Source organism: Nicotiana tabacum, chromosome 9 (assembly GCF_000715075.1).
Source record: "Nicotiana tabacum cultivar K326 chromosome 9, ASM71507v2, whole genome shotgun sequence".
NCBI lineage: Eukaryota > Viridiplantae > Streptophyta > Magnoliopsida > Solanales > Solanaceae > Nicotiana > Nicotiana tabacum.
This window is the reverse complement of record NC_134088.1, coordinates 81,942,450-81,955,286: the sequence shown is the minus strand read 5'-3', so window position 1 is coordinate 81,955,286 and position 12,837 is coordinate 81,942,450. Positions and strand designations below refer to the sequence as shown.

At 33.1% G+C, this 12,837-nt stretch overlaps 1 protein-coding gene across 1 annotated transcript; it reads left to right on the top strand.

The window, feature by feature from the left end:
- Positions 1-6,750: 6,750 nt before the first annotated feature.
- Positions 6,751-11,290, top strand: LOC107813377 (uncharacterized). Its single transcript, XM_016638640.2, has 6 exons — positions 6,751-6,906; positions 7,024-7,100; positions 7,200-7,236; positions 7,379-7,565; positions 8,082-8,193; positions 10,848-11,290. The coding sequence occupies exons 1-6, from the start codon at positions 6,777-6,779 to the stop codon at positions 11,094-11,096; spliced, it is 792 nt and encodes a 263-aa protein (XP_016494126.1). The 5' UTR covers positions 6,751-6,776; the 3' UTR covers positions 11,097-11,290.
- The last annotated feature ends 1,547 nt before the right edge of the window (positions 11,291-12,837 follow it).

The following is a 12,837-nucleotide window of genomic DNA, read 5'->3' as shown; positions in this document are numbered from 1 at the left end:
CAACATCTCTTTCTTCAATCTTCTTTTGGCACGATGAGGTATCATTAACTTTATGTCCTGCCTGTCCGAGCTTTGCTGACAATTGGAACCTTGTGGGATACTCAGGCTTTTTAAGACTTAGAAGTAGATCTGTTGACTTCAATATACTATAAAAAGAAACTAGACAACCAATTGTTTATGTAATGGAAATAGCAAAATGCGCGGGTGTATAAAAAACGAGTGCTGAAATGGTGTTTATATGGTTCAAGGAAGCGTTTACCTGAGCTGAGATCAAATGCTGAAATGGCGTTTAAATGGTTCAAGGAAGTGTTGAGTTGGGCCGTATGGGCTCCCAGGCTTGATTGCTTCTTTTTTTTTTTTCCCAACCATCAGTAGTTCCTTATGATTCTAGGGGTTTTGGATAGGAAGAGGGCTAAGCTCAGCTCAAAGATGCTAAATGAGGGCACATTTGACGTTGGCGTCTCCTTTGCATACTCTTGAATTTAGCTATTTAATAGATTTCAATTTTTTCTAAGTTACTTGCAGTGGAGATGGCAACTTAAGTATTTTCCTGTGCATTTTTTCGGTAATGTCTGTTTGTGGTGGTTTGTTGTTATTGAGTTGCTTTCTGTTTTATTTCTGCTTCTACCTGTAAGATTGTTATGCAATGAGTTGTTCAAGCCACTTTCTCTTTGGTTTCGACTTAAGTGTTTCATCAGCTGAATTCGGATATGGTTACTGTTTTGACAGGAAGCAGAAAATACCAAGGCTTTCAGAACACCAGAGCATTGTCGCTACAACTTGGTGGGCATTTTCCATTTAATACTGACATCTGTTGAGTGAAAATTTATATAGCGCACACTTTGCACATCTTACTGGTCCAATAATGTTATTCCGATTTGATGATGTTTCTATGCCATCCAATACCTGTTTCCAGTTGCTCATAGAACATGTGAAAAAGAGATTTAAATGAAACTGATAATACAGCTATGTTGTCTGTGAAAGTTGTCTGATTAATTGTGCTTTCAATATCAACTATGCCCGTTTGAATTCTCTAAGCACCTGCGGGGCGGGGCGGGTTTCAGCTTATGCGGGGCGGGGTGGATGGACGCGGGGCGGTGCGGTGTGGGTTGAAATATTTTAGCTTTCCGTAAAAATATGGTTATATAATTCTTCCACTAAGCCGCTAAGCATGCTCAATCTACCTTATCCCTTTTCGGCTTTACCATATTATATTCGGTATTTATTCCCTCATTTTAAATTGATATATTACAAAAAGAAGTTGCTATATTTTGTTGGGTGAAAATCATTTTCCCTCCCGAAGTTTGCCTTAAAAATTAACCTCCCTCCCTAACTTTCAACATTAGTCATCTTCCCCCCTTACATCAATATCCGGTCATCGACTAGCAACTTTGAAATATTTGACCCCTCTCTCTAACATAAATTTATATGTAAAAATTTATTAAAAACGCAATGTTAGTTGCATCATAAATTTATTAAGGTTCAGACCTACTATTTGTTGTGATTTTAATAAATTTTTACATATAAATTTATGTTATGCATCAAAAATACTGGATTGAAATGAACCCGATAATTAAACTCTACAGTCGTCCCTGGTTATAAGACTAGAATAAAAAATAATAATAATAATAATAATGAAGATTATTGTAAAAAAGTTTCATCTATTCTGTTAGCTTTATAAAAGAGACAGAAATGGAGTAAAAAGATCAATAAAGATGAAGTATCACAAACGGCAGAGAACTCTATCAATAACAAGGGAAGATGACTAATTTTGAAAGTTAGGGAGGGAGGGAGGTTGATTTTTAAGGCAACTTCGGGAGGGAAAATGATTTTCACCCATATTTTGTTTGCATTTTCAAAAAAGTTTATGCATTTAGAATTTTAGATCATCAGAGAATTTACGAATAGAATATTTTGAGAAGAAAATAAAAAGAAATTAAGGCCTCATTTGTTTGCACTTAATGAAGGTTTGAATCTTAATCATTCAGATAATAGCAAAACGTTTTACTCCTTTAATTTTTTGAGTTTGCTTTCTTTCTAACAATGCTTTTGATTCTTGCTTTTAATAGCCTAAAATAAAGAAAACAACTAGCTCTGTTAATACAAGTTAACAGAAAAACGTTGGAAAAAAAATACTACTCATTAAAAGTTTTTTTTTAAAAAAAGAAATTTTTTTACTATGCGATGTGAGTTAATGCGGGCGGGGCGGGTTGAAGCCTTTACGGGTTAAGGCAAAACCCGCCCCGCCCCACTGCCATTTCTACCCGAATACACATACTTCAAATGATATGAAAGTTGGTTCACCCGAGAATTATATGGCTTTAAACTCGAACATGTTCATATTTAAATCCCATAGTCGCCAATCTGCTCATCAATAATACTCTCCTAATGGAGAAGCATATGACTTGTTCTATTGGCTCTATCCTTGAGATTGAAACCTCCCAATATCCTTGAGATTTGGGTGTTCAATCTTGCTATATCTCTACCAAAGTCTGATATACTAGCAACATTGTAATTCCATATTTACTCAACAATCCCAAGAAAGCCACGCTAGGGAGGCCGGGTAAAGAATGCATGTCAAAACACAACTACTCCTTTAATTAGTAAATGGCCTAGTAGTAATGCAAAATTACACAAAACTGATGGAGTATATTAATATGGAAAGATCAAATCCATAAATCTTAAACTGAAACAAAAATCGAATTGAGACAAAAATTATTCACACCCCTATACAAGTCTCACGTGGACAGTGTTTGATTATCCATTGCTGCGTGGGGAAAGTAGGAATAGTATTTCCCCCAATCACCTATAGTAGCATATATAGCAGCAGTAATATAAGACAAAAGGCCTCAAGTAGGAGTAATAATTAAATAAATACTAGTATAGTACTGGACATGGCTTTTGAATTTATTGAAAGCCTGTTCTCTTATTGACTTACCCTAACAGGTTTTTGCATCATTCCATTATGCAGGAATTTTCATCATTCCCTTCTTAAACACTCCCAATCCCAATCCCAAAGAAACTCTTCTCTTTGCTATGCATTTCAAACTTATTTTTAATACTTCAAACTTACAATGTAAAATATCTTTTACTATTTTAACATACATGCAAATTACAATGGTCATAAGAATTTATAAGTAATTATCCTATAAGTGAATTGATTAATATTCTTTGCATATTTTGTACAAGTCAAGTATAAAAACCTGCTTGGCCTTTATTACCCTTGAATATGGTCAATAAAGATAGAGTTGAGATGAGCTTTATTACCCTCTCTTGCTTTGATCTCAATGGTACGGTCCAGATTTTATGCACAGGAGTCTCTTCTTTTTGACCTATTTTCTTTGTACAGTTCTCTTTTTATCTAGCTTTACTTGCAAAATTGACATTTGTTTTTACTTTTGGCAGTTCACAGGGCAAAGTCAACTTAACATGAAACATTGGTTGATTTTTCTTTACCAATAATAGCCCTATAGTGGCATCATTTCAAGTCTTTCAAGTTCAACTTGACTTCATTATTAAAGCCAAAAAAAAAAAATTGAAAAAGCTTCAATATATATAAAGTTAACACGGATATGCTCCGTTTTTTCCCCGAGAAAACATTACCTTTAAACTAGGAAAGACATTTGTTGAGATGAGCGTAATTTGTTTTGACGATTAACAAATATTTTGCAGAAGAACCAGGTTATTTGACGTCTGTTGATCAGAAGTTAAAGACTGTTTTTCAGTGCAAGTTGATTTGAGCTAGAAAAAATGACTCTTGTTGATAAATAAATTTTCGTGGGAATTTGTGTTCAAAATGAATTGATTAATTATGAAAATATTTGCATGGAAAGGAAGATGCCTAAAGGAGTCTTTAAAGGAAAAAAATAGAATCTTTTTAGGATTTATTTCCTTAATAGGTGGCCAATTTATTTTAGGTATCGAAGCTAAAATTGGAAAAGAATTCGGTCAGCCTCACTCCTATATAAAGCATCATATTGTTGTAGTTGAAGACACATGCTATTCGCACAGTTTCAAGAAACTACCCAAGGCAAATAGCAATTCAGAGCAAGAAATGCTTTCGAGGATTCAAGTTGTTCAATTGAAAAACATGTTCATGAAGATGAAGATGTTGAAGTTCTTTAGTTGGTTAGAGTTGTCAATTATTCTTTACTTTTAACACCTATTCTGTTTATTGAGAAGTATAACTCTAGGTAAACAATTTTTGAGAGTTTGTTTTTTCGCTTTCTAAGCTAGAGTTAGTTTTGAAAAGGGTAGCCAAAGTTGAGTTGATTGTAGGGATTAAGATACTATAGTTAGTCCCTTTGGTTATTTAGTTGTAACCTAATCGCTCCTTGAAATTAGTGAAATTTGAGGCAAATCCTACAAGGATAGTGATGATTTTGTACTCCCTTGAGCAATAAGGTTTTCCACATAGAATTGTTGTGTAGTTTAATTTTTACACTTCACTTTCTGCTTGAAATTACTTAGGTTAAAGAATCAAGTTCTTCAACAAGTGAAAATTAGGTAAGACACTATTCACCTCCTCTTTTGTGTCTAGGCGTATCCCAAAATAACAATATTCGAACTTAGTACATTTTAATTAACTCGTGATCATGAAAAAACATGGAGATTAGTGTATTATAAATAACAATGGATAAGATTAAGGTGACTGTAGCCATGAAACAAAAATAGGATCCTCCAAAATAACCGCGTATTTTAAGCTAGCGTTTAGATATAAATTTGGTTAAAATTTGAATTTTTTTTTTTAAGTTGTGTTAAAAAATAATTTTTGAAAGTTAAAATTGTGTTTAGACATGTATTTTATTAGAAAAAAAGTTGAAGTTTTGTGAGTGGAAGAAAAAATTTCATCCAAAAACTATCGTAAACCAGATTTTAGGAACTTGAAAAAGAATTTCAATTTTTTTTTCAAATTCTGATTATATTCCATGAGCAAACAACAACAACAACCCAGTATAATCCCACTAGTTGGAAGTGGAGGGTGCTTACCATCAGAGCAACCCACCTTGTCCAAACAATATTCCATGAGCAAACAATGTTTTTAAAATTTTTTGAAAAAAAACTGCCAAAATTTTTACGCACATTAAGCATTACCAAGTATTATCATTTTACTAAAATGAGTCTAACTGAAGAACATATTGATTGTTTATGTCTTGCCAAATAAAGCTAGAGGAAATTAGGTACGTTTCAATAGCCAGTGACTTGTGAAGTTTCGTCCTAGTTTTGGTTTGAATAAATATATTTTCATCAATAGTGGGTGCAACTTCACAGAATGGACACAATTAAAACCAAAATAGAGACTTTTTTATTTTCTCTTATACTTTTGGTGGATGCATTTTGACTAACTTTTCCAAATAGATATACTGTAGCCAACGTTTTTGGATACTCTGATCGAAGTGGGAAAGAACAAAAAGAACTTTCCTTTTCTGAATACATACACATCGAAGAAGTAAGAATAAAAGGTGCTCTTTCGTCTCAACTTATTACATCTAGTATTTGTTCTATGCTACTATATATGTTTTCAAATTAATTGTTCACTTCTTTAATTAAGATTCAATTTGACTAAATAAATAAAACGATTACCATTTACCAACACTTTTCCCTTGTTCTTAAGAAACTATACATTTATTTGAATTTATTATTTTTATATACCAATAATATAAAAAAATTTACACTATCGGGTAATTATAATATTGGTGGATATTAATAGTCCGAACAATATTTTAGAACTTTTGAAAATATTAAAACTTGTGTCAAAGTATAACTCAATTAAAAAGTTTAATGACCTAAACTTGTACTACCCTACGTATAATAATTAGATGTCAATTTTGGAATATTATTTCCTCCAATCCATTTTATATACTTCATTTGTCCTAATTTATGTAACATATTTTCCTTTTTAGTTGTCATATAAAGAAAAATGTCATATTTTTTTCACTTTTTCTTTAGAAATAATTTAACTTTAAACTTCTCATTTTACCATCAAAGATAATATATAATACTATGTAACTTGTTTTAGACCATTATTTCAAAAAACAAATCTCTTTATCTATATTTCCAATCAAACACTATCATATAAAAATAAAATTAAGGTGATGGAATAATGATATTTGACTGATACAAAATATAAATAAAAAGAAAGGCTTTTAACACATAAAATAGATATAGCATAACATATTAAAAATACTCTTAATATTTGTGGTGTTGATCATGTTAGGTCATCGTAATATTTATTGCCATATAAATTCTATTCGTGGGGTTTAGTGATGATGACGAAAATTGGCATATTAAGATTTTAGTGAGAGAAACAGTAAGAAAGTCAAAGTAGCAGTCGAGGAGTAGCTAGCTTAGCCCAGCAGTTGGTAGTATTTGTATATATGGTGTAATCATTTCAAGATAGAGAGAGAGAGTATCAGAAACGTACTTTCCCTTTGCAGAATTAGAGAGGAGAGACTGAATTTACAGAGGAATTTACCCTTTTCCTTTTCTCGTGATATCTCTGCCTCTACTCATAATTATACCTACACTACGTTGTTTCTTTAGACCTAGACACTGGAAACTAAAAGACAGCTCTTTCCAAAGGCCAAAGCAAATTATATTGAAGTTGCATAAGGAAAGAGTTTCTTTTTCTTTGCTTTAAGTTTTACAACTTCAGGTGAAAATTAAACTGTATGGTATGGATATATAGAGGATTCTTATATATATAGATGCCTCTTATTAATAGTAGGAAAATATATATATATATATATATATATATATATATATATATATATATAATGGGAAACTGTGAAAGGAATAATGGTGAAGTGAGGCAATATACGAGATCAAAAGTTCCTCGTTTGAGATGGACACCCCATCTTCATCAATGTTTTCTTCTTGCTATTCAAAAACTTGGAGGCCATGACAGTAAGCTCTTTCCTCTTCTTCATCATTGAATATCCATGTAAAATTCGCAGATTTCTAGTAGAGTGATGTTTTTTTCTTCTTGTTAATTAATGCTTTTTTGATCTGTCTAATATGTAGAAGCTACACCTAAGCTTCTTCTTCAGATGATGGATGTGAGAGGACTTACAATATCTCATGTCAAAAGTCATCTCCAGGTATTTATTCCAAGAATGAACATTCCTTTTTCCCCTTCTGTTTTCTAACTTATTAATTACTATGTGAATTCATCGTTTTTGTATATTTGTTCCCAACAGATGTACAGAAGCATGAAGAGTGATATCAACTGGCAAGGTATATATTCAAGACTCAGGACTTCTCTAATTATATATATACTATGTATTGTTTGTGGAGAAAAATTATTCCAGACTTGATGATCCCACATGCATTTATATATAGAAACTTGTATGTTTTTTTGTTGTTGACTATCAAGCAGGAGAAAGAAGCAAAAGTCAACATGCAGGAAAATTACAGTCCCTAGAAGATGATCATTCTCATCATCAACAACAAGAAGTATGTGTTAAACAAGAAAAAGTTTTGACATATCATTCATGTTGTAGCCCCACCATTAAAAGATCAGAATCTCCATTCCTTTACAATATTCCTCTTCTGCCCACTAAAAGGTGAGTTTTTTTTGTAAGCTTTATTTATGCCTTCAGAGTTCTAGCTAATTAACAAACTCGCTCGATCTGTACGATTTTTTTAATATATTTTTAACTAATACTACTACTTTTTATATAATTTCTATATATGTATTATTTCCAGTTTGACTCTGGAAATTCACGCTATGATATACATAAATTGAGATAAAGGAAGTAACAAAAAAGGATTTAAATTTCTGTGATAGACAACTCAACAAAATATTACTTAATAACCTGTTATAATAAATTAAACTACGTAAATATATTTATTCATATATCATTAAAATCCTTGTCTTTATATATGGAGTATTTGTTTAATGATGAACTACGAATGGAGACTACAAGTTGTAAATCAGAGAGTCTGCAAAATTGCAGGGAGAGAATACGTGAAGCAGTAACCAATTATCCGTATAGTAGTGATGATTACATGCAGACTATTAATTATACTGAGAAAAGTGGGGTAAATAATGTTATTAAGAAAGGAATTACTGGTTTCAGATGGCAACAGATTTGTGATACACAAAGAGAAGCAGTAGTTCCCGTGTCACTCCATGTTTTTCAGAGTTCTAATCTTCTTACCAATGCTGTTCAAGAATCTGAAAATTTTAAGGTACATATTACCCTCCGCTCTCTCCCCCACTTTAACTGTATTTCAACCTATGTTTCGTGCCTTATATGTTTTAGCTTATTAATCTTTTTTGTTAGTACTATGAAGAATTATATTGTTCAAATGTCACCATCTCTTCTAAGAATTTAAGTTTTAAGAGAGAGCATACCTTTATATGTTTTATTGTATGCAAAATACATAAGTTACCCCAACTATAAATCAAATCTCTTCCGATCAAAAAAATTATCTTACACACTTAACCTTTTCAGAGGGTGTCTAATACATATTTTTGGCTACGTGGCTCGCGCTGCTTAACGAAAAGAAGTGCACGTAAAAGTTATAAATATTGTGTCAAAATAATATTTTTCTTTATTTTCCATTTTTATCAAATGAAAAACGCTGCCAAACTTAGCGTAAGTTGGTGATTATATATGGGTATATCAGGACAAATAAGATTGAGAATGAAGTTATTCAGGACAAGGTGAGTGTGACCCCCATAAAGGATAAGATGTGGGAAGCGAGACTTAGATGGTTTGCGCATGTGAAGCAGAGAGGCGCAGATGCACCAGCAAAAAGGTGTGAGAGGTTGGCCTTGGTGGTCTGAGAAGGGGTAGAGATAAACCAAAGAAGTATTGGGGAGAGGCGATTAGGCAATACATGATGATGCTTCAGCTCACCGAGAACATAACCATTGGTTGATAAAAGGGTAGGGAGGTCGAGAATTAAGATAGAGGGTTAATAGATAATCGACCGCTTTTCTTTTCAATACCAAAAGTATTAGGATAATCTTGTATTTTCTTATTTATAGATTTCTATTAATACTTGTTTCTTTCATTTTGGTTTTTTACTATGTTGTTGATGGGGAAAGCGAGGCTGGTTCGACCGCTTTGCTCTTTATTTTTTCTGTTGAAGTATGTACGTCGATATCATATTTATTAGTACTACTATGTGTTGGTCAGTTTTCGACATGAACAAACATGTTGAAGAGGAATTCAATGCTGCAATCTAGTCTTTTTACCTAAACTTCTATATTTTATTTATAGCAAAAACTATGCTTTAATTTGATCATATTTTGGGTAAAGAAAATTTCTGATGTTGGACTTGAAATTCTCTCGACTAAAATCCCAAATGGATATTAATGCATTTTGGAGCATTGGAGTGGAAATTAATATGGAAATAAAAGCAACAGTGACTTTATAACAGTGGGCCACCTCATTTAAGAAGAAATGAGTGAAACCAATATGGTACTACTGTACTTTTCTGCAAGGTTACATATCAAAATACAGATATTTTTGCCATTTAATGATACATAACCTAATTTTAGTAGAAACCTTTTGACTGTTAATTAATTACGATATGCTATCATATAATCATAAGCCACACGCATACAAATTTGCCCCTTTTATAGAAACTTAGGGTCCACCAAACTGTATAGAGAACCTGGATGTCTATCAGTTTCCACAGAATGCACACAATAAGAGATAACTAAATGACACAGCAGAGTTTTACGTGGAAAACTCTCAGCTCACGGGATTTAAAACTACGACCTACACTGGTAGGATTTAAACTTCACTAACCGAGCAACTTTTAGATTACAACCTATTGTAACCTAGGAATTAAACTCTTAATCTTTCACTCGCTTGTAATAACTCTATTACAAAGCTCACAACTCGACTAACTCTAGCCAAGACACAAACACAAGGTTTATGATTTTACAAATGATTTCCTACACAATGCTTCTAGCTAAGCTAAGTAGGAATTACAAGTAAATCACTCTAACAAAGATGCAACACAACTAAGGACATATAATAACACAATGCTGGAAACTGGTTCTTTGCCTGGAAGTCACTTGCAAGATGGCAACACACTTGAGAGGAAACTTGATTAATTCTCGGATATGCTTGTGTGTGTTTTTCCTTTGCTTTATGATAATAATATCCAAGTGATGTCACTTGGATGATGCAAGCAAATATCCGGTACAAGGCATTCCCCATAAAGTGACTGCTGCACTATTCACACAGTTGCCTGTGTGCAGAGGAACAGTTGCAGCGACTTTACAGTTGTGAGAAGTTGACTGGTACAGTCAGCTAGGGAACTAATGTCAATCTGTTCCCTTTGTCGTTTCTTTGACTCTAGCTGTTGGAACTTGTGCCCGATTTGAGATTTGTTGTGCTTTGGCACCTTGAGGATGTGTAACAGGTTTCCAATCTGGTTCTTATCATAAAGTTTGTTAGATCATCAAAATATGAAAGGGCACACATAACTTATCACCCTTCTAACTCCATGAGCTAATATATATACTGTATAGGGGCATGAGATAAATCCTTCAGTTTTTCTTAGTACATTTCATTCTCATTTCATCATGAGATCTACTCATTTTTAAGGGATTAATATTTAGAATTCAAAAGGTTACATATTTAATGAATTGCATTTTGAATATGTTGAACTCTTGAAAAGCTAAAATATTTCCTACAGAAAGTGTGGAAGAAAAAAAATAAGAAGAGAAAAGCCTAATCTTTAAATGTGGAAAACTAAAACCTCATAATATAATTTTTTAGGGTAATTTTTCGACGAAGGGTGTTCAATTGATCGCCCTTCACTCTATGTTAACATGTGCATTTTTCATAAATTTGATGGATAATTTTGTTACCGATCAGTTGTCCATGCAAGAGGACGAGAACTGGAAATCATCAAAGAAGCGTAAATTTGAGAGGTTGAGAAAGATAAAGAATGGAGAAGAAGAAGATAGTTGTAGATTGTCATTGTCTCTCTCATTGCAACATCCTTGTGCTCAAAGAAGCAGTACTTCAGCTTCTACAAATGAGGCAATCTCAGACTGTAACCACTGGAATTCTTCCTCAGAAAAGCATAGTCTCAATCTTGACCTATCTATTGCCTTGTCGTGACTCGTGAGTAATGCAAAATAAAATCTCTTAACTTGCAAATTGTACCCTTTTCATATTTTAGGTTCTTAATTATGCTCACTTTACTAGAATTATCTCTTCTCTATGTTTGCTCTCCGCACAACAAGAAGATTGACCGGAGGCATATGTAGGGAGTATTAGTAGTTTATAAGTATTAGCGACATCATTCTTTGATCTTAGTGTTGGTAATCTGTATTCAAAAATAGAAAATCATGTAAAGTAAAAGAGAAATAGAAATGCATAGGAAGAATAAAATTAAATTCGAGTCCACTGAATTCACAGTGTGTCTTTAAGGAATTTAATCCCCTCACTGTTGCTCAAGGTATACGGATTAATTCCTCTCAGGATAGAACGGAATAACTATTCTGTGATAGCGGCACTTCAAATCACAGAACTTCAACGAACTCAACAAACGGAGCAAATCATAATTGACACTTATGTTTATTTAGAAATTAATGCAACAGTGTAGAAAAGAGGGGAGAAGATTCCATATTTTTCATATCTTAAAAATGATGCCAAGCCTCTAAATTTATAGACAAAGAAAGGGTGAGATGGACAGGTGCAATCCAAAAGGTGACTCTTCTATTTTCCATTCACACCCTTTAATGAAAAAACGCAACATTTAGTTCATATTTTAGTAAAGTATCAAGTTATTCTTTATCTACTTCAAATTTCCGTACAAATTGAGCAGGATGATTCAATTTGAAACTCGAGTAGTATTTGGACAAAGGGGACTTATTTTGAAAAACTAGGAAGCCAACACATGGCCAAAAGGGGCAAGTACCATAGGAAAGGAAGAAAACATATGCACAAAGAAGTTTGGATATTAATTAATCTAAGAAAGAGAGAACGTTACCTCGAGAATAGAAAAGCTCTCATTAAAGCCTTTTAGGTAGATTTGCCCTCAAATACTTGCAATTAGTCAAAAACCAAAGATATATTTTCACATCAAACATCATTTCCAAATTATTGTCGAAGGCCCTACATGAATTATTAGACCTGGTTCTTGGGTATCCAATGGTCTTCTTTTCAAATTTCAACAATTTGGTGAATCATTTGGTCCATAGAATTCCCACAAGGTAGCAGTACTATCCCCACACTAGAAAGGATTAATTTTATTTTTATAATCAATAAAGTACTCAAGTTTCAAAGATAGTGAAACTTTGCAGTGTGAAATTAACCTACACTTTGGCCAAGTTAGACTTTTATCCACGTATAGATAAAACAACAACAATTCAGTATAATCCCATAAGTAGGATTTGAGAATGGTAGAATATATGTAGTTTTACCCCTACTCTGGAAGGGCAAAAAGACTGTTTCCGATAGACCCTCGGCTAAAGAAATAATAGAAGAAACATTGATAGCAAGTAATATCAATATAAGGTATTAGAAAGCAAAACCCAAGATAGCAAAAGAAAGTATAAAGAAGTACTAATAGTCGGTAATAATAATACAAGATATGAAATGATAGCAAACTAAGGGCGTTCGGAAGGCAAGTAACAACAGTACAAAATATGTGGTACTAGCAACCTAAGGATAAAAGGGATACCAAACCAACACTAATACTCTAGGACTAAGGAAGACATAAAGAAACGCTCGACTACCTACTAACCTTCTATCCTAATTCTCAAGCTCCACACCCTCCTATCAAGGGTCATGTCCTCGATCGGATAGCTCCAGTTGTGCCATGTCTCGCCTGACCACCTCTCCCCAAGACTTCTTT

What these genes read in the sequence shown, in the direction of transcription:
- LOC107813377 (XM_016638640.2), top strand. Translation starts at nt 6,777, where the DNA reads ATGGGAAACTGTGAAAGGAATAATGGTGAAGTGAGGCAATATACGAGA. An exon ending in ATGTCAAAAGTCATCTCCAG is followed by an intron (nt 7,101 to 7,199) that starts GTATTTATTCCA and finishes TGTTCCCAACAG; the next exon opens with ATGTACAGAAGCATGAAGAG. An exon ending in CCTCTTCTGCCCACTAAAAG is followed by an intron (nt 7,566 to 8,081) that starts GTGAGTTTTTTT and finishes TACTGGTTTCAG; the next exon opens with ATGGCAACAGATTTGTGATA.